This window comes from Podarcis melisellensis (assembly GCF_964234715.1).
Source record: "Podarcis melisellensis genome assembly, chromosome: 10".
Lineage (NCBI taxonomy): Eukaryota > Metazoa > Chordata > Lepidosauria > Squamata > Lacertidae > Podarcis > Podarcis melisellensis.
The window spans coordinates 57,666,606-57,691,921 of NC_138542.1; the positions used below are offsets into that span (position 1 = coordinate 57,666,606).

At 43.1% G+C, this 25,316-nt stretch overlaps 1 protein-coding gene across 3 annotated transcripts; it reads left to right on the forward strand.

Annotated features, from left to right (window-relative positions):
• The first annotated feature begins 7,991 nt into the window (after positions 1 to 7,991).
• Positions 7,992 to 24,546, forward strand: CCDC77 (coiled-coil domain containing 77). 3 transcript variants are annotated; one of them, XM_081927014.1, is made up of 12 exons: positions 7,992 to 8,243; positions 9,323 to 9,378; positions 10,246 to 10,462; positions 11,405 to 11,547; positions 12,514 to 12,610; positions 16,127 to 16,199; positions 16,335 to 16,429; positions 18,465 to 18,613; positions 19,532 to 20,054; positions 21,280 to 21,405; positions 21,530 to 21,682; positions 22,832 to 24,546. In XM_081927014.1, exons 1-12 carry the CDS (start codon positions 8,007 to 8,009, stop codon positions 22,976 to 22,978), a joined length of 2,016 nt encoding a protein of 671 aa, XP_081783140.1. In that variant the 5' UTR covers positions 7,992 to 8,006; the 3' UTR covers positions 22,979 to 24,546. The 3 variants fall into 3 exon arrangements, with proteins under 3 accessions (XP_081783140.1, XP_081783141.1, XP_081783142.1); XM_081927015.1 differs by lacking the exon at positions 7,992 to 8,243 and adding an exon at positions 8,253 to 8,540; XM_081927016.1 differs by lacking the exon at positions 7,992 to 8,243 and adding an exon at positions 8,253 to 8,402 and having other exon boundaries at positions 9,321 to 9,378.
• The last annotated feature ends 770 nt before the right edge of the window (positions 24,547 to 25,316 follow it).

Below are 25,316 nucleotides of genomic sequence, written 5' to 3' on the forward strand. Positions count from 1 at the left end.
CAGAGACTGGTTGAAAAAAAAACATCAACAAACCAATAGGGGGGGAATGGAGGTACTTTGTAATCTGTAGAGAATTGGGTCTCACCCCTCACAAACAAAGGGAAAAATTGGGTTGTTTGAAATTTAGACTCCATAATACAATACCATCCCTCAACATCATCCCACAGCTCTTAGCTTAATTAATTATAATTGTAATTAGATTGTTTTAAAATATCTGTTTTTTACTTTGTTACAATGATAATGTTTTGGTTTGGTTTTGTGTGGGGTTGTTGTTTTTTTTGGGTTTACCTCTAAGAGCTTCTGTTTACAATCAAGTGGAACATCCTTGCTTCTGGTCACTCACTGCCTTCCGAAACCTGGAAGCTAGAAGTGTTGAATAATAGGTAGATAACCTTATTTCAGGTTATTTCATATGGAATAAACTATGTACCCCTAGTTTTGTCATTAATCACCAACATCAACTGTTGTAAACATGTATCAAAAGAAGAGAAAACAAACCACCTATATGCGTATGATTGTTCAGTCTCTTCTATTGTGTGGACAAAAGGGTTACTAATCTGCTTTTTCCAGGCAGCTCCACAACAAAAGTGGAGCAGAAGGGGGCGGGGACTGCTGTGATTCTGCTTTTGTCAAGGTCCTGAGCAAGAATTGGGAAGCGTATTTTCCATTCAATTTCATTCTTTTATTTTAAGGATTTATAAAACGTCCTTCAAATATGTTTCTGGGGGACTTTCAAAAAACATAATAGCATCACAATAGAAATAACAGCAATTCATAAAGCAACAATTAGGACAACTAAACAAACACAGTATAAACCAATTGGGGAAATCCTGAGAAAATAAAAAGGTTGTTGTGTAATATAATATGGAAAGGTTGCCCTGTCTCACATTTATTTATTTTCATTTAATCTAAATTAATAAATGAAAGGTAAAGGTACCCCTGCCCGTACGGGCCAGTCTTGACAGACTCTGGGGTTGTGCGCCCATCTCACTTAAGAGGCCAGGGGCCAGCGCTGTCCGGAGACACTTCCGGGTCACGTGGCCAGCGTGACATTGCTGCTCTGGCGAGCCAGAGCCGCACACGGAAACGCCGTTTACCTTCCCGCTGGTAAGCGGTCCCTATTTATCTACTTGCACCCGGAGGTGCTTTCGAACTGCTAGGTTGGCAGGCGCTGGGACCGAGCAGCGGGAGCGCACCCCGCCGCAGGGATTCGAACCGCCGACCTTTCGATCGGCAAGTCCTAGGCACTGAGGCTTTAACCCACAGCGCCACCTACCACCCCCTGATTCTATGTTGAGAGTTGCTAATAATGTTTAGAATTGCGTTCTGCCTTGATTCTGTACTGCAATAAATTCACAATTTATACCATTATGTAACCCAGTGTTTACAGGAAGTTGGTTTGATGTGCTATGGCAAACTCTTGTCCACGATCCGCCTCACTGACTATTTGCCAGGTAGCAGGTGCTTGATGAGCCCCCTGTTTACTTTTTACAGTCCCAGAAGGACAAGAAAACCAGGAAATCAAGCCCTTCATGAGTCGTTACACATAGCTAGTAAGCTGAGCTTGATTTGGTTCATGTTTAGGCCAGAGCAAACTAATGTGTTGATTGCTTTTAAAAATATACTAACTTAACTTGATTCATACCCATCTTTCAGCTGATTCCTTTTCAACAGCCATATAACACCCATAAATCCTGCAGCTGAGGGTTTCCCCAACATGCAGATTCAGTGCTAGGAAAAGCTTAGATTCCGCCCTGCGTCCTATAAATTAATGCCACTGACTTATTGGATCAGTAATTGATTTCCAACACTATTCAGGATTATTCTGGGCACTTACAAACATGTTTGTTCTGTTTGTGTATAGTATCTGGTATTCAAGATATATATTGCTTCTGAACATGGAGGTTTGATTATTTGTTAATTGTAGCATATATCACATCTTTCTTCCACGGACCCCAAGGCAATATTTATAAAGCTTCCAGGCAGTCTCCTATTTGGGCACTGACCAATATCCATTTCTGCTTAGGGTTCAACACATCATGAATTTGTCTAATGCTATCTGCTGAACACCTGCTGACTTCTTGCTTGCCACACAGCTTTGTGACTGTACAACTAAACTAGTTCAAGGTTCTTGTCTTAGTTTACAAAATCCTTACCCCCTTGCACCCAGGATATCTTAAACACCACCTTTATATCCAGCCCAATTACTAAGATCGTTGGGGGAGTCTCTCTTGGTTGCCCCCCATGGCTCAGATGCATAGCTCATCATAACTACTAAAAGTGGTATGCAAATGTCTGAAAAAATTAATGAATTGTTCACCTAAGAATACAGTGGTACCTCGGGTTACAGACGCTTCAGGTTACAGACGCTTCAGGTTACAGACTTCGCTAACCCAGAAATAGTACCTCGGGTTAAGAACTTTGCTTCAGGATGAGAACAGAAATTGTGCGGCGGCAACACAGTGGCAGTGGGAGGCCCCATTAGATAAAGTGGTACCTCAGGTTAAGAACAGTTTCAGGTTAAGAACAGACCTCCAGAACGAATTAAATACCTAACCCCAGGTACCACTATATTTTCAGAATGCAACCGGTTTGGTACCTGACAATGTTGTCATGGACTATTTGGATACAGAGGAATGGTGGGAGGAAGCAGCTGGGGAACCACCAAGGGAAGAAGGCTCTGAGCCCAGGAAGTGGTGATGGGACAACGATGAGTGGTCAGAGGGAGAAGGAAGGGTCAGAAGCTGAAGAGGTAGCAGGGCTTAGTGAGCAGACAGTGTTTATGGCAGAGACAATTCCAGAAGCAGACGCTAAAGCAGGTGAGTGGGATGAGGGAGGCCAAGAGGCAGAGATGAATCAGTCTGGTGAAGGTGCCAGGTGTCTCCCCGTCCTGCTACAAGAAGCTCCCCTAGCTCCAGCCTGGTTTCCCAGAGCCAAGAGAGGCATGAAGAGGATGATGGAGAAATTAGCATCATACAGGCAGTCTCAGATTGCTTTGGGAAAACCCTGGAGACCCTTTAACCTCCACAACTGCTTCATAAGGGCACCTACCAAAGAAGAGCTGCTGTGCTTATTTGACCTAATACTCCTGTGCAGATCCTCCCCCCAATAAAGAGTTAACTGTACTTACTTTGTTGCTCACCAGGGCAAGATAAGCCAATCCTGGCCTTACTGCACCGGTACCAATTAGGATTTTTTTAAAGTACCACAATGTGTGTTGGAACAGTGTTTTGATAAATGGACTGTTGTCCACTTTTAAATTTACAGGATAGCCATGTTAGTCCATTGTAGCAAAAATTAGAGTCTTGTGGCACCTTAAATACTTGTAAATGTAAATGCAATAAACTTTCATGAACTATTTACCAGATGCCCAAAGATCCTGAATTGACAAGCATCAATACACATGAGGGAATTTAGAGGATTATTGTTTTAAGTATTATTGAAGGTTGTTTGATGTATAGTGATTTTACTATTTTTGTTGTTGTTCAGAGCAGTTTGGTAAGCAATGTATTAAGTAAGCAATATAACCAACAAAGAGTTGTGGGGTGTGATCCCATCCACGCTTACAGCAAATACAATGGGGCTTATTTCTGAATATATATTTAAAAGGACTTCAGTTATAGACTAGCTGATTTATTCCTGCATTGCAGGAGGTTGGACTAGATGATCCTCAGGGTCCCTTCCAGCTCTACAATTCTATGATTCCGTAACAGTCACAATTCTGTACGTGTTTACTCAGAAGTAAATCAATACTAAACGGAACCTACTCCAAAGTAAGCATGTACAGGATTGGAGCAAGGAACACAGTCGGATTTATTTCCAAGTAAATATGCACAGAATTGCAATGATAGCTGCAATCCTATGCACACCTCCCTAGGAATAAATACCATTAAACTCAGTGCCACTTTCTGCCGAGTAAGCTTATTAAAATTTGCAGTGTCATTGTCTTCCGGGGCACCAACCCTAGTTAAGTTTATTCAGAAGTAGATCCCACTGCATAACGCCTAAGCGTTAATGGATTTTTTTGCCTCTTAGTAAACATAGGAATGTGCTGTGCTTTTAAAAGTATCCCAAGGCTCTTAGGCATCCCCAACCTGCGGCCCTCCAGATGTTTTGGCCTACAACTCCCATGATCCCTAGCTAACAGGACCAGTGGTCAGGGATGATGGGAATTGTAGTCCAAAACATCTGGGGGGCCGCACCTTTCATGGACAAGAATCGACCAAATTTGGATAGCTAGAGGGCTGGCACCTAAAACTAAAAAAATAGAGATCTGCCCTAAAACGTGCTCCGACCATAACGCGTTGAAAATGGATTTGAGACTTATGCCAGCTGGATCCTTCAGATGGAGAATGAATGACACTTTGTTTAGAGACCAGGAGATTGTGAAGAAGGCCCAAAAAACGTTGAAGGATTATTTTGAAATTAATATGAATACTTCGGTGGATAAGAAAACAATCTGGGACGCGAGCAAAGCTGTTATGAGGGGGTTTCTGATTCAACAAAATTCTATCAAGAAAAAACTCTGGAACGGGAAAAAAGATAAGATATTAGAGAAGATACGAGATGGTGAAAAGAAGCTTAGACTTAATCCAAAGTCAAAAGAAGTGTTAAGAGAAATTAAGTTTCACCAAGCACAATATGCGAAATTGATAAATCAAGAAGTTGAATGGAAAATTAAACAAATGAGACAAAGATCGTTCGAATCAGCAAATAAATGTGGAAAATTATTAGCATGGCAGCTGAAAAAGAGACACAAATTGAACTTTATCACCAATCTGGAGATTGATGGAGAAAGCATTCAGAAACCAGAAGAAATTAGAAAGTGTTTCCAGAGATATTTTAAAAAATTGTTTACCCAAGGCCCACAGGTGGAGGCTGAGATTAATCAATTTATAAAAAGTAATGGACTGGAAAAATTATCTCAAGATAAACAAACAACCCTGAATTATAGAATAACACAACAGGAAATTGAAAGTGCCATTCAGAATATGCAATTAGGTAAATCTCCAGGCCCAGATGGACTCACCTCCAAATACTATAAGGTTCTAAAAGACTATTTGACTCAGCCATTAGTGGAGGTTTGCAATCAAATTATGGAGGGGAAGGGGGCGCCGGAATCGTGGAAAGAAGCATTCATCACCTTGATTCCAAAATTGGAATCTGAAAAGACTCAACTTAAGAATTATCGTCCCATCTCACTCCTGAATGTGGATTATAAAATCTTTGCTGATATCTTGGCAAGTAGATTTAAAAAAGTTTTAAATTAAGTAATTCACAAAGACCAAGCAGGCTTTCTCCCTGGTAGACATTTGTCTGATAACACCAGGAACATTATTGACGTTTTGGAGCTACTGCAGACAAATATGAATACGAAAGCAGCACTAATCTTTATAGATGCAGAGAAGGCCTTTGACAATATATCCTGGAAATTTATGAAGAGAAATTTGGAAGGGATGGGAGTGGGAAGGGCGTTTCAAAATGGTATAGAAGCAATCTATTCAGAGCAAAAAGCTAAATTAATAGTGAACAACGTGGTGACAGAAGAGTTTAGAATTGAAAAAGGAACACGACAGGGGTGCCCCTTATCACCTCTGCTATTTATTTCGGTCCTGGAGGTATTGTTGAATATGATTAGGAAGGACCAGCTGGTGGAAGGAATACAGGTCGGAGGTAAACAATATAAGCTGAAGGCTTTTGCAGATGACCTAGTTTTAACATTACAGGAGCCAGAGTCTAGTACAAAAAGAGCTTTAGAATTAATTCATGAGTTTGGTCGGGTGGCGGGATTCAGGCTGAATAAACAAAAAACAAAGGTCTTGGCGAAAAACCTGACTTCTTCAGAAATAGATGGGTTTCAGAAGGAAACGGAGTTAATGGTGGCTAAAAAAGTGAAATACCTGGGGGTTAATTTGTCTGGGAAAAATTTGAATTTATTTAAAGACAATTATGAAAAATGTTGGACAGAAATTAAAAAGGATTTAGAAATCTGGTCAAGATTAAAACTTTCCTTGTTGGGAAGAATTGCAGCTGTAAAGATGAATGTATTGCCAAAGATGCTATTTTTGTTCCAAGCCCTGCAGGTCGTGGACAGAGTGGAGTGTTTTGGAAAGTGGCAGAAGGACATTACGAAATTCGTCTGGCAGGGCAAAAGGCCCCGGATAAAACTTAAAATATTAACAGATGCAAAAGAAAGAGGGGGATTTGCCATGCCGGACTTAAGGTTATATTATGAGGCAGCATCCTTCTGCTGGTTGAGGGATTGGTTTCTGTTAGAAAACACTGATGTCCTAGATCTGGAAGGGTTTAACAACGCTTTTGGATGGCATGCATACTTATGGTACGACAAGGTAAAGGTCCACAAATTGTTTAAGAGCCATATTGTCAGGAAAGCTTTGTTTAATGTCTGGACCAAATATAAGGACTTATTTGAAAATAAGACGCCGAGGTGGTTATCACCAACGGAGGCTAAGGCCCCCAAATTACTTAATATGGAGAGTGGCTGGGCAAAATATTGGGAGATAATAGAAAAAGTTGGAGACAATTGGAGGCTGCAGAGTTTAGAAAAAATAAAGGATAAGGTGCGAGATTGGTTTCATTATGCCCAAATTCAAGAGATTTTTAAAAAAGATAAAAAGATTGGTTTCCAGGTGGAAAAATCAAAATTAGAGACAGAACTACTTGAACCTAAGACGAAAGTGCTTTCAAGAATGTATAACTTGCTGCTTAAATGGAAGACACAAGACGAGTTAGTTAAATCAGCCATGATAAAATGGGCCCAAGATATTGGTTACAACATTATGTTTGAAGACTGGGAAAGGTTATGGAACACCGGTATGAAATTCACGGCATGTAATGCCTTGAAAGAAAACATTATGAAAATGATATATAGGTGGTACATGACCCCAGTCAAACTTGCAAAGATATATCACTTATCTGATAAAAAGTGTTGGAAGTGTAAGGAAGCTGAAGGAACATTCTTTCACCTCTGGTGGACATGCCTGAGGGTGAAGGCATTCTGGGAAATGGTTTATAACGAGTTGAAAAAGGTATTTAAGTATACCTTTCACAAGAAACCAGAGGCCTTCCTCCTGGGCATTGTGGGCCAGAGAGTGCTAAAGAAGGATAGAACTTTCTTTTTATATGCAACCACAGCAGCAAGAATTCTTCTAGCCAAATATTGGAAGGCACAGGAGCTACCCACGCTGGAAGAGTGGCATACGCAACTGATGGACTATATGGAATTGGCGGAAATGACTGGCAGAATCCGAGACCTGGGAGAAGAGGCAGTAGAAGAGGACTGGAAAAAATTTAAGGACTATTTACAAAAACATTATAAGCTATATGAATGTTGAGAATTTGCTAAGCTTTTGGACAACAAGCTTCAGATATTAAACTTTAATTTTGTTGGAACTTAAGTTAGGATTGTGAAATGTCTAAAGTTCAGGGTAAAGTTTTTATTCATAGGACTGTTGGAAAAGTGAACCAATAATATTTACCCTAAATCTAAAATACAATTGATGAAAGTACAAAAACACAGGAAACAAGGTATTAATTTGCTGTTAACTTTCTTTATTGAAAAAGATGCAGGGGATGGAAGATGTGGGGAAGTCCAGTGGATTATGAAAAATCGTTTGTAAAATATGATCGCCTTTTTCTTTCTAATAATCTTCCTTCCTTCTTTCTGTAAAACCGCTTTTGTTGGATCTTTGATGATGTATTTGACCTTGGAAAAAGCAATAAAAAATATTATTAAAAAAAAAAAAACATCTGGGGGGCCGAAGGTTGGGGGTTCCTGCTCTTAGTTGATGCTGCAAACTGATTAACAGGGCGACTTCTCTGGAAATAAACGACGTAGTAATTTATTACTCACTTAAATGGGGATTTAAGATACCAGAAAACGGTTTGCTTTGATTTATATTAATTCCCTCTTTGCTTTCGTTTTGGCGAAGGGTTTGGATTAACTTTTAACATGCCTCTCTATAAGCCTATCGCCGACTCATCGCATGTGCCGCCGCTTTCCTTTCTTCCCACGTTTGGGCTACGTTTCCCCTTGTAAACGAGAGTTTAAAAGTATTGCTGGATGGCAAGAGAGCTGGGATTGGGCGAAAAGCTCCGACTCCGTTTCTTACAGCTCTTACGATTGGAGAATACTTGTAGGCGCGGAGGGGCCCTCGGCTTGGCTTTTTGGTTCGTCGGTTGAGAGGAGCACTAGCTGCGGCGCGAACGGGAGTGTTAGAGCGGTTAGTGTGTTTGGGGTGAGCGGCGGGGAGGCGCGGGATGGCCGAAGTGGGGCAGGAGCGGAGAGAGACACGATGCAAACTGCTTGCTCCGTGGGGTGGGTTCACGGTGCTTTGCTAGGACAGAAAGGAAGGGGCTCCTGTTTGATTTTCATCTTTAAAAGTTAGGTTGGGGGGCATCTAATTCAGATGACTAGGAGAGTAAAGTTCCCCACTTATTATTACTATTACAGTGGGTTACAACCATTAAAACGCAATACTCAGAAGCAATGTAAAAGATCTTACAGCCACAGAAATCAGGTGGGTCCCCAAAAATATGCCCAAGCAGGCAAATATACAGGTTTACAGCCAGCAGATTATTTTGGGGTGTGGGGTTGGAGGCAACCAGCGTGTTGTGTTGCCTAGCAATTTGGGCTTGGGGAGAGTTGGGTTTAAGTCACTTTTTAGCTAAAAGTAACCCTGGACCAGTCGCTGTCTCTGAGACCACTCAACCTCACAGCTGTTTCAGGGATAGAAAGCCGGGTGGGGTGGTAAAACGGTTTCACCAGCCCTAGGTGCTAGCATCTGCTCATAACAACTTGCCATAATTTAAGCCACTTTTCCGACAGTCATATTACTTTATTTCTCTCTACCCCGTCCCATGACATCCTTCCTGTTTTGACTATTCCTGCTACCTTTCCCACTGCTTTCTATTCCTTGGCCACAAAACCTGGCAAATTCCCAATTCTGTGTGGGTAGGCTGGTAGCAGACATTAGCCCCTGCAGAAAGGTAGGGGCCTTTTGGTTGAAATTCCTAACTCTGTGTGATAGGATAAATGTAATAAATCATTTATATGTGCACTATTGTGTATGAAGCCTGTTACAAGTGCATAGTTTGCCATATCAGATTGAAAAATGGTTGGCTGCAGCATGGCTTGATTTAGCATGAATTTGGTTCTCAAACCACTTTCTTTGAGCACATGCATCTGTTTGTGAGGAAATAAAAATGGGCCACTAAAGAACCGTTAATACACTTTCTCTGAACCTTTGGCTTTATGCTTCTGTTACCAAAGAGTAAAAAAGGTATATTGGCACTACTACAGGTGGTAGGAGTGAGCGACATGACTTCCTCTCCAAGAACACCCTCTGCCTCCAAAAGGTAAGTCAAGGAACTGACTGCTTGATTTCCTCTTCATTTCTATTAAATATTATCAATATCTTTTCTTGAAGACCATCTGCCATTCCACACTTAGAGGTAGAACATTGTATTGTAGCTTGGTACTTACTTACCCCTAAGACAGAGTTGTCCAACCTTTGTCGGTCCAAAGGCCACATTTCTTCAAGGCTAAAGTGGGTGTGGGTACACCACTCTTGTGTACACACATGCAGACCACACACAACCAATTTTTGTCTTTGTGCTAATTTCCCCCTTTTTCCTTAAATGAGCAACACAAAGGAAAGTATCTGTACAGAGGACAAAGGTGAGGAAATTCCCAAGAGCAGGTGGGAATTCAAGTACCCTGAAATGCCCATGCATCTTTCAGGTGTTCCTGCATGTATATGCTGATGCATGAGTGTGATGAAGTGGAAGAGCCAATTTTGGATGTGGAACAATGCCAATTTTGACACCTTTGAATGTTTGGGTGTGCTTAGTCATGCCTATGTCCAAAAAGGTTTCACAGAAGGTAGGGAAAAGGTACCTTCTTTAGGGGAAATTGAGTTTCTCAAAAATCAAAGATGGCTCACTGAGGGTCCTCTCCCAAGGAGCAATAATACCACTCAGTTTTTGTCTAGTGGGAAAGAAAGTTTCAGAATCCTTTCCAGGTGTTTCATTTTCCCCAAAGGGAGCCTGCCCCAGCTTTTGAGAAACTGGAGGTGGGATAGATTAAATTCAGGTCTAGATTTTGTGACCTGTGTGAAACCGTTCTGTGTTTTTACGTTATTGCTAACTGCAAGAATTGAGGTTTGGTAGTCTTTATGACTTTGTAATAGAATTGTTCTTGTTATATTCAATCATGGTGTTCAGGTCAGCTGCCGGCCACGGCTCCCCCAAATCTCCTAGTTTCCCATCACCTCACCAGAATGATTGTACTCCTCTTCCTTCAATCAACGAACGTCTGGCCTTTCTCCGCCCTTCCCGGCAACTGCTGGAATACTACCGAAAGAAGATTGCAGACTTTGATGAAGAGCATGAGGAACTGGTCCAAAGGCTGGAGAAATATAAAGCATCACATGATGAGCAGGTATGGGAAAAGCAAAAAATGGGTGAATGGATCAGTTTATCCGGTGGTTGGCAAAGCCAGGTTTAGTATTTTGAATTGGGATTTAGTGCTTGCTGATATGCTTTGTTACTTGGTTTACAAAGAGAGTATTTGCCATCTTGGATTTTCTGGGAAATTCCAAGTGAGGAGTGTTGGTCCATTTTGAAAATACAAAGAGGAGTAAATGTGAATGGAGTGGGGCCTGGCAGTAGCTGCCAGAGTTATCTATAGCTCTGGGAAGGACCCTTAATACTTAATACTAAGTTAAAGTATTGAGCAGTGAAGCCTTTGTGCTGCTCAGTTTTAAAACTATAAATCTGGGTTTGAGTGTCAAACCCTTAGCCTCATCCTAAATAAAATGAATTCTAATATGGCAACTATTAAACCCGTAGCTTTTTTTTATTGAAAACTAATATCAATCAAATATAGATGGGATGTAAGGGGTTGTACTTAATGTAGGGTCAGAAAGGCAAAATGGGGATTTTGCTGGTGTCCCTCCAGTGCCACTGCCCAGCAGCTTCTGTGACTGAACTGGCAGAGTTGGTGTTGGAGAATCCCAGAATGTTAGTTTTCAATAGTGGACCATCATGTCATCCTGGAGTAACTTGGGTTGGTGTACAATAGTGCCTTGTCGCAGTGATCCCACTCCTACTTCCAGGGTCTCTACCAGGACTAGCATTGGGAAACTTATGTGGCCTCATAGCAATTGTGCTGCTGGGTTCCACAGTGTTCCGTTCTGTCTTCCGTACGATTTAATAGGTATATGAAACAGTTGCGAGTAGTAATCCGGGGATTTGGAGCAAAGGTTATTTCATCAGTGCAGTATTTGTTTCCCAATGAGCAATGAGAAACCCTGTCTCTGCCCTACCTTTGCTGTAACGGCTAGGTGATCAATAACAATATGCTTCCCTTTCCCCCCTGCAGCACAAATTACAATGGGAAATGCGTCAGCGAGAAGAAGAAATCGCAGAGCTGCAGAAGGCTCTGAGTGACATGCAGGTTTTCCTCTTTCAGGAGAGGGAGCATGTCTTGCGCCTTTACGCTGAGAACGACAGGCTGAAAATCAGGTTTGTTGCCTAGGTGGCAAGAGTGAAAAAACAGCCTGCAGAACAGAGGGGAGTGGCATGTTTGTGCCATTTCTTTTTAAAGTTACAGGGATTGAGATACTTGCTGTTCTCTCTCACATGAAGAGATCTACAGAGAAGAATGTGGTGCATGCTACCTATCCTAAAGTAGATGTGCTGCTGTCCCATCTCCTCTGCTGTTGTTCTAGAGGCTCAGAAAAGGGCAAGCAAAATGATAAAGAGGTGGAGCAACTCCCACCCAAGGAAATGTTGCAGCATTTGGCACTTTTTAGTTTAGAGAAAAGGCAAATAGGAGGTGACATGTTAGAAGTTTATAAAGTAATGCATATCATGGAGAAAGTGGATAGAAAAGAGTTTTTCACCCTGGACCCAGCTATACAGCTGCAAATAAAATGTTTTAAGCGTGTCGTAAAGTGCAATATACAAATGTGGCACTAGGTGGCGACAGTGCTCAGGTTCTGTTTCCAGGCTTCTCACAGGCAGCTGGTTGACCATGGTGAGAACAGAGTGCTTGACTAGATGGGCCATTGGGCTGTTACACCAGACTGGAAGGGCTTCAGAGACTATTTCTTTCCTTTTTGCTGAACTGCTGTGTTAGGATATGCAGAGCAGTTGGCAATCTGAGTCCTCATTTTGAGTAGGAAGGAGCTGCTATATGCTCCGTCAATTCTTTGTGGAATAGATGCAACATTAGTGAGAAGAGAGAAAGAAATAGGATAGGGGAAATTGGGGACCTTTCACTACACACTGTCTTTACATAAGATCTTGTTCAGCAGCCAGATTCTACAGGAAAGAGAATTTCTCCAGTGTATGCAGACAGACAGGCAGGCAAGCTATCTATTCCCACTTCTTAGATGTTTCCTGGGCTTCCACTAGTTAGCCTTAGGGGTGCACCAACTAGTGCCTTTGGGAACAGAAATAAGTCACTGTCCTTTAAACTGATTTCAGAGAGCTGGAGGATAGAAAGAAGATCCAGCATCTTTTGGCTTTACTGGGAACAGACAGTGGTGAAGTTACCTATTTCTGCAAGGAACCACCTCACAAGGTAAGAGCACCTCTGTTAACCTGCAAGACATTTTTATTTCGGGTTCTTTCTAAACTGTTCTATGTTGCCTCTGTGAGATATAAATTACATTAAAGGCATTGCCTTTGGTGATTCACAAAGCATATTAAGACAATAAAGTTCAGCAGGATGTGACATGTAAAGTAACAATATTAAACCGTGACAGCAAAACAGTAAAGAATTGCAGCAATATGTAGTGAAATAGAGTAAATTTCTGATGTGGAAATAACTTCATGCCATGCTACACAATCCTGTGAATGTCTTCTCAGAAATAAAGCCCTGCTGAGTTCAGCCAGCTGAATCCCTAAGCAAAAGTAGGCTAACAGAACTACAGTGGTGCCTCGCAAGACGAAATTAATTCGTTCCGCAAGTCTCTTCGTCTTGCGAGTTTTTCGTCTTGCGATGCACGGTTTTCCATAGGAATGCATTGAAAATCAATTAATGCGTTCCTATGGAAACCGCCTTCCCCCGACCTCTTCTGGCGGGGGGAGGCTTTCTCGCCCCGCTGCCCGGCATCGGGACGATGCCCCGAAGCCGGGCGGCGGGGGGAGGCGTTCCTGCCACGGCGCCCGGCATCGGGACGATGCCCCGAAGCCGGGCGGCGGGGGGAGGCGTTCCTGCCCCGCCGCCCGGCATCAGGACGATGCCCCGAAGCCGGGCGGCGGGGGGAGGCGTTCCTGCCGCGCCGCCCGGCATCGGGACGATGCCCCGATGCCGGGCGGCGGGGGGAGGCTTTCCCGCCCCGCCGCCCGGCTTCGGGACATCGTTCCGATGCTGGGCGGCGGGGGGAGGCTTTCTCGCCCCGCTGCCCGGCATCGGGACGATGCCCCGAAGCCGGGCGGCGGGGGGAGGCGTTCCTGCCGCGCCGCCTGGCTTCGGGACATCGTTCCGATGCTGGGCGGCGGGGGGAGGCTTTCTCGCCCCGCCGCCCGGCATCGGGACGATGCCCCGAAGCCGGGCGGCGGGGGGAGGCTTTCCCGCCCCAAAGCCGGGCGGCGGGGGGAGGCGTTCCCGCCTCGCCGCCCGGCATCGGGGCATCGTTCTGATGCCGGGCGGCGGAGGGAGGATTTCCCGCCCCGCCGCCGGGCATCGGGGCATCCTTCCGAAGCCCGGCGGCGGGAGGAGGTGTCCCCGCCCCGCCGCCAGGCTTCGGAGGAGGTCCGAGGACAGCGGGGAAGACGCGCTGCGCTTCCCCACTGTCCCGGAGATTTCCCTATGGGCTGTCGTCTTGCGAAGCAAGCCCATAGGGAAATTCGTCTTGCGAAGCGCCTCCAAAACGGAAAACCCTTTCGTCTAGCGGGTTTTTCGTCTTGCGAGGCGTTCGTCTTGCGGGGCACCACTGTATCCTTCTAAAATCTGTAACTGTGGAATAGCCTTCACAAAGTAACCCATTGAGCAAAGCCTAATAAATATTTTGTGATACTGTAAAAGTTTCCATTGGTCAGAGCCCACTCTGTCAGATATCTAGCTCAACACATCTGCAGCCTTTCCTTTTTTTGAAATTGCTTATATGCTGTTATTCATTTCTTAATCTTCAGCTTAGCGAAAACTAAGATAAAACAGTGATTGCTGTAGTTATTCTGCCTATACCCACTTCATGTATCTTAAAAATTGAGATGGATAAATAGGGATTAGGATCCTTAATTCCCTTAAGATGCATTTTGCTCATGGGATACTCCCACTGGGGGAGGGGAGGTCATTTTTGACCCTTTCCCCCACATCTCCATGCGCACTGTGAAAATCTGCTGCAGAAGGTTTACAAATGGGTACTAGGGGCTGAAAACCTGTCAGTAGGAACCCCCACTGCACTGAAGTTCCTCCTAAAAAGGGCAACTCAGGATCCAAGCCATAGTTAATATTGTTGCTATTACAATGGTACCTCAAAACTTGAAAGGCTCCGTTCTCGAATGTTCTGGCTCCCGAACGCCAATAAGCCGGAAGTAAGTGCTCCGGTTTTCGAATGTTCCTTGGAACACTAATGTCTGGCGTGGATTCCGCTGTGCAAAAACCTAGCTGTCGGCCAATCAGAAGCCATGCCTCAGAACTTGAATGGTCTTCCGGAACGGATTACGTTCAAGTTCCAAGGTACCACTGTAATAAGTAGTAATTGGTGTGTGTATAGGGAAGTTTTAATGTTTAATATTTTATTCTGTTGTTATATCTGCTCAAAGCCACCCAGAATGGCTGGGGAAATCCAGTCAGTTGGCTGGGGTACTACTACTAATACTACTACTACTATTATTTATTGAAAGCTTATGGATTTTATCCCATACCACTAAATCCAGTGCCTTATATAGTTACAAATTCCAGTGGGTAGTCTTTAAAAAGCAACTATTATCTCTGCAAAAACAGCTACTTAAAGCAGTCTACGCAAATGATTTCAACCAGCTGTCTACCATTATTTGTTCCGGAGGTTTGCTCGTTTTTGATTTCGCCAGCAAGTATACACAGATGAGAAAGACACTTGTAACAAGGGTCTTGGTGTCCAGTTTCCTGATTCTGAGCACATTTACTTGGTTACTTCCTCAAAAGGTTTTAGGAATGCTCAGGCCTAACAAGGACATGCCACTAGTGTGGGGGTTATAATGTCAGAGCAAGAGCTACAACCCTGATCATTTGCATTTAACAGAAAAAGAAACTGACTCTGCAGGGCAGTAATGGTTTGCACATTCCTCCCAGGATGAAAAGACAGCACAATGGGTTGTAGAACAAACTGTCTTCCAAAAGCAGGAAATGCACTCAACATTGTAGGAAGTAGGTGTGGCTTAGGCCTCCTCAACCCTAGTCAATGTTCTGTGTTTGTCTGAGCAACACCCCTCCACAAAAAAACCCCTTCTCCTTTCCGTCCCCCAACCTTGCAGAGCACATCTGTGGAGCAGAAGGAGAGAAAGGGAAAACTTCCGTTCTGTAAGCAGAAGTCTGTTCTGTGGCCAGATGGATATCATCCCCCTCTACCTAATTCTCTGCCTCTCTGAATTCTGTACATCTGAATGCATTCAGGAAGCTCTGACAGTGTTCACTTCGAAGTTGGCACGCACAAGACAAGATTGTAATTGTTTCAGCTGCCGTTCTGTGCTTCGCTTGTGACTTCACGGAGCACTACAGATGGGTGCATACAGACCCAGTCCTGTACATTGCAGGGCTAAGGGAGCAATTCTTAGGACCCAGAACACAAGCCTGGTAATAGGGGGCAAGCTGACTCCTAATTCTGAAGCCCAACTCCAGCAGGGACACACCACCCGTTTGGTGCTGTTGGGTGGCAGAACTAGATGAGACCTGTACACACAACATGGGTAGAAGTGCCCTTCTAGGAACTGGGCTGCTAGAGTAACATAGCTGCAGGGAGAACCAAGCCACAAGTTCATGTTGCATTCTGGGATTCAGTCATGTGCCTATTTTACTTTAAAATTCCTTTCCCTCTAAGGCTTTTTGCATTGTATTGTTACTGAAGCCTATCTCAAAAGCGGAGCAGAAAATAAAGTCTTTTTGTCCTTGCAGGCCACTATACCTCAAAAGCTAATCAAGGGCAGGGTTTCACATGATCGAAGTGGCAAGCATCCTTCAAAAGCAGGTAACTGAGAAGCTAAAAATTATCTCTATCAAAGAAGACATCTGAAGAGCGAGGATACTGTGGGCGTGGAGGGGCATCTAAATAAAGGAGTGACATAGCTTTTCTTTACCAATTCAACTTTTATTTCTGCTCTAGGTATAAAACACTGTGCCACAAAACCAGCAGAAAAGGGAGAAAAAACAGAAAATGAGGATAGATACAAGAAAGATGAGCAAACACTCTTATTACAGGTAAGTGGCTTTGTGCAGCCTGGGTGGACTTCTGTTGCTTTTAGATCTCAAAAACCAAATAGTTCTTTCTCCGTGAAAAGACAACTTTGCCAATGATGGGCATGATTTTATGCACGTTGCCATCCGTTGAAATCAGGGGAGCAAGTATTTAGGTCAGTGATAATCCCCTGTACCAGGGGCCAGCAACCTTTTTCAGTCGTGGGCCGGTCCACCATCCCTCAGACCATGTGGTGGGCCGGACTATATTTTGAAAAAAAAATATGAACATATTCCTATGCCCCACAAATAACCCAGAGATGCATTTTAAATAAAAGGACACATTCTACTCATGTAAAAACACACTGATTCCCAGACTGACCGTGGGCCAGATTTAGAAGGCGATTGGGCCGGATCCGGCCCCCGGGCCTTAGGTTCCCTACCCCTGCCCTGTACGATGGGCCATCCTCAGGGAGACAGAGACACCTTTGGGAGGTGAGAAGAACAGCTCTGAACATTTCCTGTGACCCTCCCCCAACTCTAGTGTACTTACTGCAAAAAAAAGTGGTAAGCCAATTCAGGTGGGCTTGAAGCCCTTCCTGTTCCTTTTGCAAAGTGGCTGTCCTAGAGCTTTGCTCCAAAGTCCTGTCCTGACAGCACCACGGGGAAGAGAGGAGAGGAAACATTCCTTCCATTAACTTTCTTCCGTTAACTTATCTTAGAACGCTAGCCAACAAGAAGTATATCATTGCTTAATTTTATTCATTAAATTTGTATCCCAACCTTCCTCCCGTAGGAGCCTAGGGCAGCAAACATCAGACTGTTAAAACAGCACAATTTAAAACAAATTATTAAAACATACTTAAAGCCATTCTAGAACATTAACCTTCCAGTGAGTTAATGCAAAAGTACATTCGTGTTCTTGTTCCTGTTGTCAGTCAGTAAGGCATTCCTGTGGTATTTGTTTTCAGGTATGTACTCTCAGGCATCTTAAAACAATACCGTAAATTTATTTGAGACCCTATTCTTTCTCTTTGCTTATGATCTCATCACACTCAATTAAACTTTGATTTTTGCTTTAAATGCTCAGAGCCAACATTTAAAAAAGAAAGGCCACAATATTAAGAGAAGAGTTGTCTGTTTTGCATTGGACTTCAAAAAATTTAAATCTTTACTTGGGGTGGCTGATTGTGACAGCACCCCCCCCACCCCCACACTTGTACACCAGTGTAGCTGATCTATTAGCAACTCATTCATATGGTGATGAATCAAGTGCATTTGAGGAAAAGGGAGGGAAATGGGGGAAATGGCTCCAGATCACTGGCTTGTCATATGACAATTGCAGTAATCATGGTCAGTGAATAGCATGACCATTGAATAAGTAAAGGAACTTAAAAACAGAGTTCATTGATTTGGGTACTTAGCTGCCTTATTTCTGTTTCATTGTAGTGCTTGACTGCCCCAATCTATCATACGATTTCTTAGCTTTCCAATTGGTTTTCAGTATTGTTTTTATATTCCAAGATTGACAGTTTAGGTAGGTATGAAGCTTTTGATTGTGCAAAACCTAGAGTTTCAGAGTTATTTTTATAGCTGAATAAGGCTGCTTAAAGTTGCCTGTTAAAAAGCAATAACAAAAACCAAATCCAACATCAAATGCTACACTTTTTTGGTCTTTTAAAAATGCAATTGCAAGAACCTGACTGGGATTACTTTGCAAATGCATATTTTTTTTTACCAAATGACTTCCATAATGATCTCACAACAGGAACAAAAAAATAATATCCATGCTAGCTCTTTCTAAGGTCCTTCTAGTTCAGTATCAAGTCTTCTATTGTGACAAAGAAAGAAATGATGAGAAAGTTCATAAGGAGGGTATGAAGCCATTTTTCTGCTATTCTCCAGCATCTAGCTGCTCTGGACAGGTTTCTAAGAAGCTGGAAATCGCAATTCTGAACATTACGGCTCCCAGTTATTCTTTGTGTACAGAACAATGTTAGCTGTTCTGCCAGAGGAAAACATAATAGAAAATTCTACCCCCTTTTCTGTACTTGTTTAGGTTGAAGCTCTTCAAGCTCAGCTAGAGGAACAGGCCAAGCTGTCCAAGGAACAAACTGAAGCATTGCTGGAGGACAGACGAATCCGTATAGAAGAGTCTCTGGTCCAGCATCAGAGGGACCAGGAGAAGATCAAGGAGCTTACTCAGAAGTAAGTGCAAGAAGAATGTGTCTTTGCTTTCAGTCTGAATACAAATCATTTTATTTATGTTATTTTACATACATTTGTATCCCACCGTTTTTCATTGTGGAACCAGTGGTGATGTACGTGTGGTTCTTAGGCAGTTGCCCACCTAGGTTCTGACCAGACCCAGACCTACTTAGCTTCAGCAAGGTGGTCACTTCTTGTGCCTTCATAGCATATCAAGGGGACCAATAAAAACAAACCCTACTGTGATGGGCAGAAGTGCTGGTCAACTGTATAAAGACAGTGCATGGACCTCCTATTGGCGTTGATTTGATACTGTGTGAAGTCACAGGGTACTTTGTGTCTCTTGTAGCAGGTATAAAGTGGCAAGCATAACATACGGTAGAAACAAGTCATACATTTGCACTGTCCTACTCCTTAGATATGAACTTGGACTCATTATATGCATGCATACAGGTAACTCTTGTCAATAGAGCATCATATTTTTAATATGATGGTCCAGGGTTTGGGTCCCTACTCATGGCTCTGGGTGCTGGCTTTAATTTGAGGGAGGGTTCACAGCTCAGTTGTAAGGCACATCCTTTGCATACGTATACGGTCTCAAGTTAGATAACTGGATCTCCAACCAAAGGATCTTGTGTATGGTAAGTCAGGTGAGCTGCTGACAGTCAGAATAGACAATATTGAACTAGATGAACAAATGACTCCAGTGTAAGGCATGGACCAAAGATTCTAATATAAGACAGCCTCCTTATGTTGAGGTCCCTCACAGTGGTTTCATGTGGGTCCAAAGCCAGGGACAGCTGCCTGTTGACAAAGTGAATTGCACTGTCAAGCCATTGATTCCCACCCCGATTTGTAACTGGGATAATTGAAGAACAGGGGAAGAAACTGATGACCGGTTGCCATTCCTCTCTCCAGTTACCACAAAGTTCAGAACTTGCTGCACGAGAGCACCAGAGATTTTCTCCAGATGAAGTTTGACGCACGGGCAAATGAGAAATCCTGGATGGCAGAGAAGGACATGCTGCTGAGGAAGCTGGACAAAAGAAAAGGTTCACCCAAGTGGAGCAGGATCCGGCGGGACAGCGGCCGAGGTCGAGAGGACATCAAGAGAAGGCAGGATGGTGGCCGAGTTTCGGAGGACATCAATAGAAGCCAAGACAGCGGCCAGCGAGACAGTGGCCAAGGTTCAGGAGACATCAGGAGAAGGCAGGACAGTGGCCAGCAAGGCATCAGCCCTGGGCGGTGGGACAGCAGCCCAGAGCAGTGGGACAGCAGCCCGGAACAGTGGGAAAGCAGCCCAGAGCGGTGGGACAGCAGCCCGTACCGGTATTCTATTGGCAGAGTTTCTCCTGGTAGGAGGAAAATGCAAGACAGAGGTGCCAAGCACGTTTCACGAGCAGAGCATGAATGCCGTAAACGATACTGTGCAGAGATTAAGGTAACAGGGACTGCTATAACCTAACTGCGATTTCTGAGGGCTCAAGCATATAATACCATGAGATGTCAACATCTCCTTGTGCCATGGCACATTGAGATGTAGCCCTATGCTGTCCTGACAGTCATGTCTTCTTTATTTTAATCCCCCGGTATCAAGAGTAGCTTTTTCCTCACCACAAGAGGATATCATGCTCAAGGCCTGATTGTGAACTTCCCAGAGGCATCTGGTTGGCCACTAAGAGAACAGAAAGATTGATTAGATTAGCCTTTGTTCTGATCTAGTGGGGCTGTTCACTTGGTGATGTAAAGGTTTGTACAGTGGTACCTTGGGTTACATACGCTTCAGGTTACATACACTTCAGGTTACAGACTCCACTAACCCAGAAATAGTGCTTCAGGTTAAGAAACAACGTATTTCCTCATACAAACTTGCCCAGGTTTTGAGATCTTCAGGGGAGGCCCTTCTCTTGATCATGCCACCCCCACAGATATGCTTGGTAAGGATGCAGGAAAGGGCCTTCTTGGTGGCTGCTCCCATATTTTGGAACTCCCTCCCTAAAGAAGCTAGACTGGCTCTCTCCTTGCTGTCTTTCCACCAGCAGGTGAAGACTTTCTTGTCCCAAAAGGCTTTTGGGAACTGATTGCTTTTAATGAAAGGGCTGGTCCTCTGCTGTTTTCATTGTAATTATTGGTATGTTTTTATATTTTTTATATATGTATCTAGTTTAAATTCTATCAATTTTTTAAAAATACTATGTTGTTAGCGGTTCTTATTTTTATCTGAAAGCTGCCTTCCCATCAGGGAAAAAGGTAGAGTATAAATAAATTAATAATAATAATAATAATAATAATTCCTGACAGGTTGAGAGTGCCTCTTTCCTTCATTATCATTAGTAGTTCTGTAATTCATTCATTCATTTATAGCATATCACTTATTGCTGTTGTTGAAAGACTGAAAAAAACATACACACAACACTGAACACAGTGTCTCAAACCAGCTTAACTTTAAAACAAGCACAGGGTGGTCCTGCTAATGCCCTTCTTTGTCATAATAGAAGCCACTAATTATTCAGGGTGATCTAGTTGCCTTCATAGTGCTGTTTAGAAAGGAAGCAGTTCTGCATAAGGCCTCTCTCTGCTTTATATCATTTTATAAGCCAAGGTTTATAGTGTGTGTGTGTGTGTGTGTGTGTGTGTGTGTGTGTGTGTGTGTGTATCAATCACAGAGGCTACAGGAGCGATTAACACAGGAACAGAGGCTATCAAACATGTTCCGAGAGCAGTGCGTTTCCCTGGAAGAGCAGCTGGCTAAGATTCGAGAGGAAGGAGATGTAGGACGAGAGATCTTCAAGGTAATGCCTTTCCCTGCTGCTGTCAGGCTTAGCAACCACTTTGGCATGCTGTGATAGTCTCCTCCATCCTCTTTACTGCAAGGGTTATTCATGGGATCTGTAATCTTCTGTTTGCTTTCAAAAGGAACGCTCAGAAAAGATGGGGAAGCGCCTGCAGCTGATGACCCAGCGCTATGAGGCCTTGGAGAAACGGCGTTGCATGGAGGTGGAAGGCTTTAAGACGGACATCAAACAACTTCGGCAAAGTCTGAAGGAGGTAGAGCGACTGCTTTTCAAGGTAAGTGTTGCTATGACCAGGAGAAGGACAGGACTGAGATCCACTGGGGTGGAACCTAGACACGAATAAAAAACGCTGTGAAAACCCTTTTTAAAAAAATGTTTTGAAAAATATATTGAATTTGCCATAGCTCGCTATCGCCATCTAGAGTCACATTTGTATAATGCACTTTACAACACTCTTAAAACATTTTGTTTGCAGTTGTGTAGTTGAGTCCTAGGTAGAATTAATTTTGAATGTTCAAACAGAGAATTCCTCTGGTGCAATATTCAATTCTGTTACAAGGAAGAAAAATAAACAAACACTAGCCCACAACTAGAAGTCCTGCTAGCTGTGAATGGAGATGTTCAAAATTGATCTTGAATCTTTTGCTATAGTTTTGACTGGCCTTTTAATGAGTTTATGGGACAGGGATTATTGGTTTGCTTTTGTTCTATTATGCATTTTGTGTTCTCATTTTTATTTTTATGTTGTGAACCATCCAGTTTTAAAAAACAGATAGAAAAATGGGGTGAGGGGAAGGCTTGGATAGCCACAAACCTTTTGGCAACTCAACAGGGAGACCCACAAAAGCAGTCAAGAAAGCATTTTTTTAACCCTATAAGTTTTTTGAAAATGACGAATTGCAGGAAGGGACAGCAGTAGCCAACAGACCCCAGAATAGCCAAACCACAATCTAGAGCAGGCTTCCTCAAACTCAGCCCTACAGCTCCCATGAGCCCTAGCTGGCCGGACCAGTGGTCCGGGATGATGGGAATTGTAGTCTCAAAACATCTGGAGTTTGAGGAAGCCTGATCTAGAGGATACCAGGTTGACTTAACCCTACAATAGTCTAACCTGGAGATAACAAGAACAGAAATTACCACGGTGAGATCCAGCTTTTTTCGGGAAGCGTTGTAGTTGCCATACTAGCTGAAGCTGGAAAAATGGTTCTCCGACTCAGTGTTGCTACTATTTTTTAAAGGACTCTTCTTCCTTTGAGGACACAAAGAGTGCTAGACTAAGGTGGAAGATGCTTGTGTGGGACTATACAGGCATTTGATCCTGTCCATTATCTTCTTCATTTAGGGTGCCAATGCACCTTTTGAAAAATAATGGTCAAGTGGACTGAACCTTTATATATCCATCTGTTTTTGTTTCCCTCTCTAGGTGACAGCAACTGCGGGGCCAGAGCAAGACCTTGCAATTCTGCAGGAAGTTCGCCAGGGGAATAGGAGAACTAAAAAAATTCAAGGGGAATTGAAAAATTTAAAGTCAAAGATCTATGGGCTAGAAAATGAGCTCAGAGCCTGCTAATAAGAGACACGCCGGCCAACACCAGTGGCATATAGATAAAGGCCATTGTTGCAACAGCTTTCTCGTATCTTTATTTTGTGACACCACGTGGAGCTTACTGTGGCTCTAGGATGTAACTTTATACTCCAGGACTTAAGGAATACATTAAACCTAATGTGAGGTTTGGAAGGAAACTCTCTTACTTTATTTTTTTTTTATTTTTTTACATGGGTTTAGAATTGGCTTCCTGCTTTTCTCAATGTCAGTTTATGCACAGATTGAGCTGGAGTCATTGGCTAACTTTTATGTTGCTCTTGCAGCTTGCAGGAATGTTTTCATCTGTTCTAAGATTGATGCAATATTCAGGCATCTCCAGCTCAAGTAGATCTCATACTATGTGTGTCAGTGGTTATTAAAAAGAGGGAAGCGACTTCCCTATGTCCCTCAGGAATTACTCTGTAACGGGTGGATGACAGTCTTTATGAAGAGAAGCCCTTGGTTAAATCCACACTTTTGGGCAGTATTCAGCTAAACAGTTGTGCAAGCAGAACACCTTTTACTCACACAGCGGAACTCCACACACTTCCCACATATGTGCGTACCTTGCACAATCTGCAAATCTGCTGTGTTGTGTTGCAGGGCAGGAAGAAGATTAGGAACCCTAAAGAATTTGCTTCCAAAGAAATGCAACTCGAGTCAGGTTGTATAATGCTGCTTCAATCGTGGGAATCGCTTAGGTTTTCTTACAGAATTTCTTCTGCTGCAAGATAAACATTTGAAGTGTTATCAGGCAGCATCATTTGTCCCCTGCTATAGCATTAAACTTGACATTAATTTAACATTTCTCTTGGTATTTGTCACCAAGGCTTCCATTTCCTACCACCTCTGCAAGCCGAAATGCAAGTCTTAATGCAGGCAATTGCTTGCCTTTGACCAATATGTCACACTTGGTTTCCATACTTTTTCCTAGAGGGAAGTGCTTTCCATGCAGGAAATATATAACCTTTCAAGTGATCCTATCAGAAGTCTTATTCCTTTTGAGGTTTCTGGTCTCCATTCTCTTGTGGCTTTGTGTGGGTACTCAAAACAGCCATATCACATTGCTGCTAATGTGTAAACGCTAACATGCACCTCCAGACAGAATTCACAACAAAAATCACTGCAGCTGGAAAGTCTGTTTGCGCCTCGTTGCTTTCTTTAAAGAAAGCCAGCAGTTATAGTAAGCAAGAAGCTGAGAATGCAAAACAGCAGGCAGGCAGATGGATTTTGTTTTCCCCCCTTAGAAATCTGACACGGTAAGCAAGAGTAATGTAGATGAGACTGTTTGCACTGCAAATATTAAATGTGATGTGTTAGGTGCTCTATGCCTGCACCAGTAACATAATAATATCAAAGCGATATTCTCATCTGGCTTAAACTGGCTTGTAATGATTTGGACATGCTTACACACAACACCTTGAGGATCTCTGAAGAGCAAAATGCTGTACAGTAATTGAACATGCCTTAGCCGTGTCTCTTTGTATTTTGTACCTTCTATGCTATACTTGTCGATTTCTTCAAATTTTATAATAAAATTGGAGTTGAAACACTTCTAATTAGATTAATTAAAAACACAGTTGTGTTATTCCTTACAGGAATATTGGGGGGCAATCCAGTCAGATGGGTGAGGTAGAGAACCTGTGGCCCTCCAGATGTTGGACTCCAGGTCCTATCAGTCTCGGCCAGCATGGCCAATGGTAAGAGATTATGGAAGTTGTAGTCCAGCAACATCTGGAGGGCTACAGGTTCTCATGTCTAAGTTCTGTGATCCTTCTCAAGTGCCTAGCTATCAAACCTGTAGGTTGTAATGTAAAGTCAATAAAAGATTGCACTAGCTAGTGTTGCCCAATTTCCTCCAAAAGGTAGAGCCTATTCCCAGCTTTCCTTTCCCCCCCAATTGCAGATCTTCCGAATCCGCTTGCTTAAAAGATGATACCAAGAATGCTTGTATATGATGAGATGAAGTCCTGAAATGCATTTGTACTTATGGTGGAAATGGAGATGAGGAAATGGGAGGAACAGGGCAGCTACCATGAAAAGAAAAGGCTAAGACTTCAAACATAAATTGGCTCACGCTCTGAACATATGTTGAGCCAATAGCACAAGCGGATGTCCGTAGACAGCTGCCCCTAGGTGATTGGGATATGGCCATGTGCATCTAACTCTTAGCCATAAAGACATGTGTGCAGAACTGAGGGCCAAAGATATTAATTTCTATAATGCTGGAGTATGGTAATATGTGAGTTTGACATTGGAACTTCACCATATGCATGGGAAGATCACCATATCAGATCATGCTGGCATAGCATTACACAGCTTT

Bases quoted from the DNA above. Each gene is read 5' to 3' on its own strand.
- CCDC77 (XM_081927014.1), top strand. From the start codon at position 8,007: ATGTGCCGCCGCTTTCCTTTCTTCCCACGTTTGGGCTACGTTTCCCCT. The intron at 10,463-11,404 runs GTATGGGAAAAG...TCCCCCCTGCAG, and splicing joins AAGCATCACATGATGAGCAG to CACAAATTACAATGGGAAAT. The intron at 21,406-21,529 runs GTAATGCCTTTC...TGCTTTCAAAAG, and splicing joins TAGGACGAGAGATCTTCAAG to GAACGCTCAGAAAAGATGGG.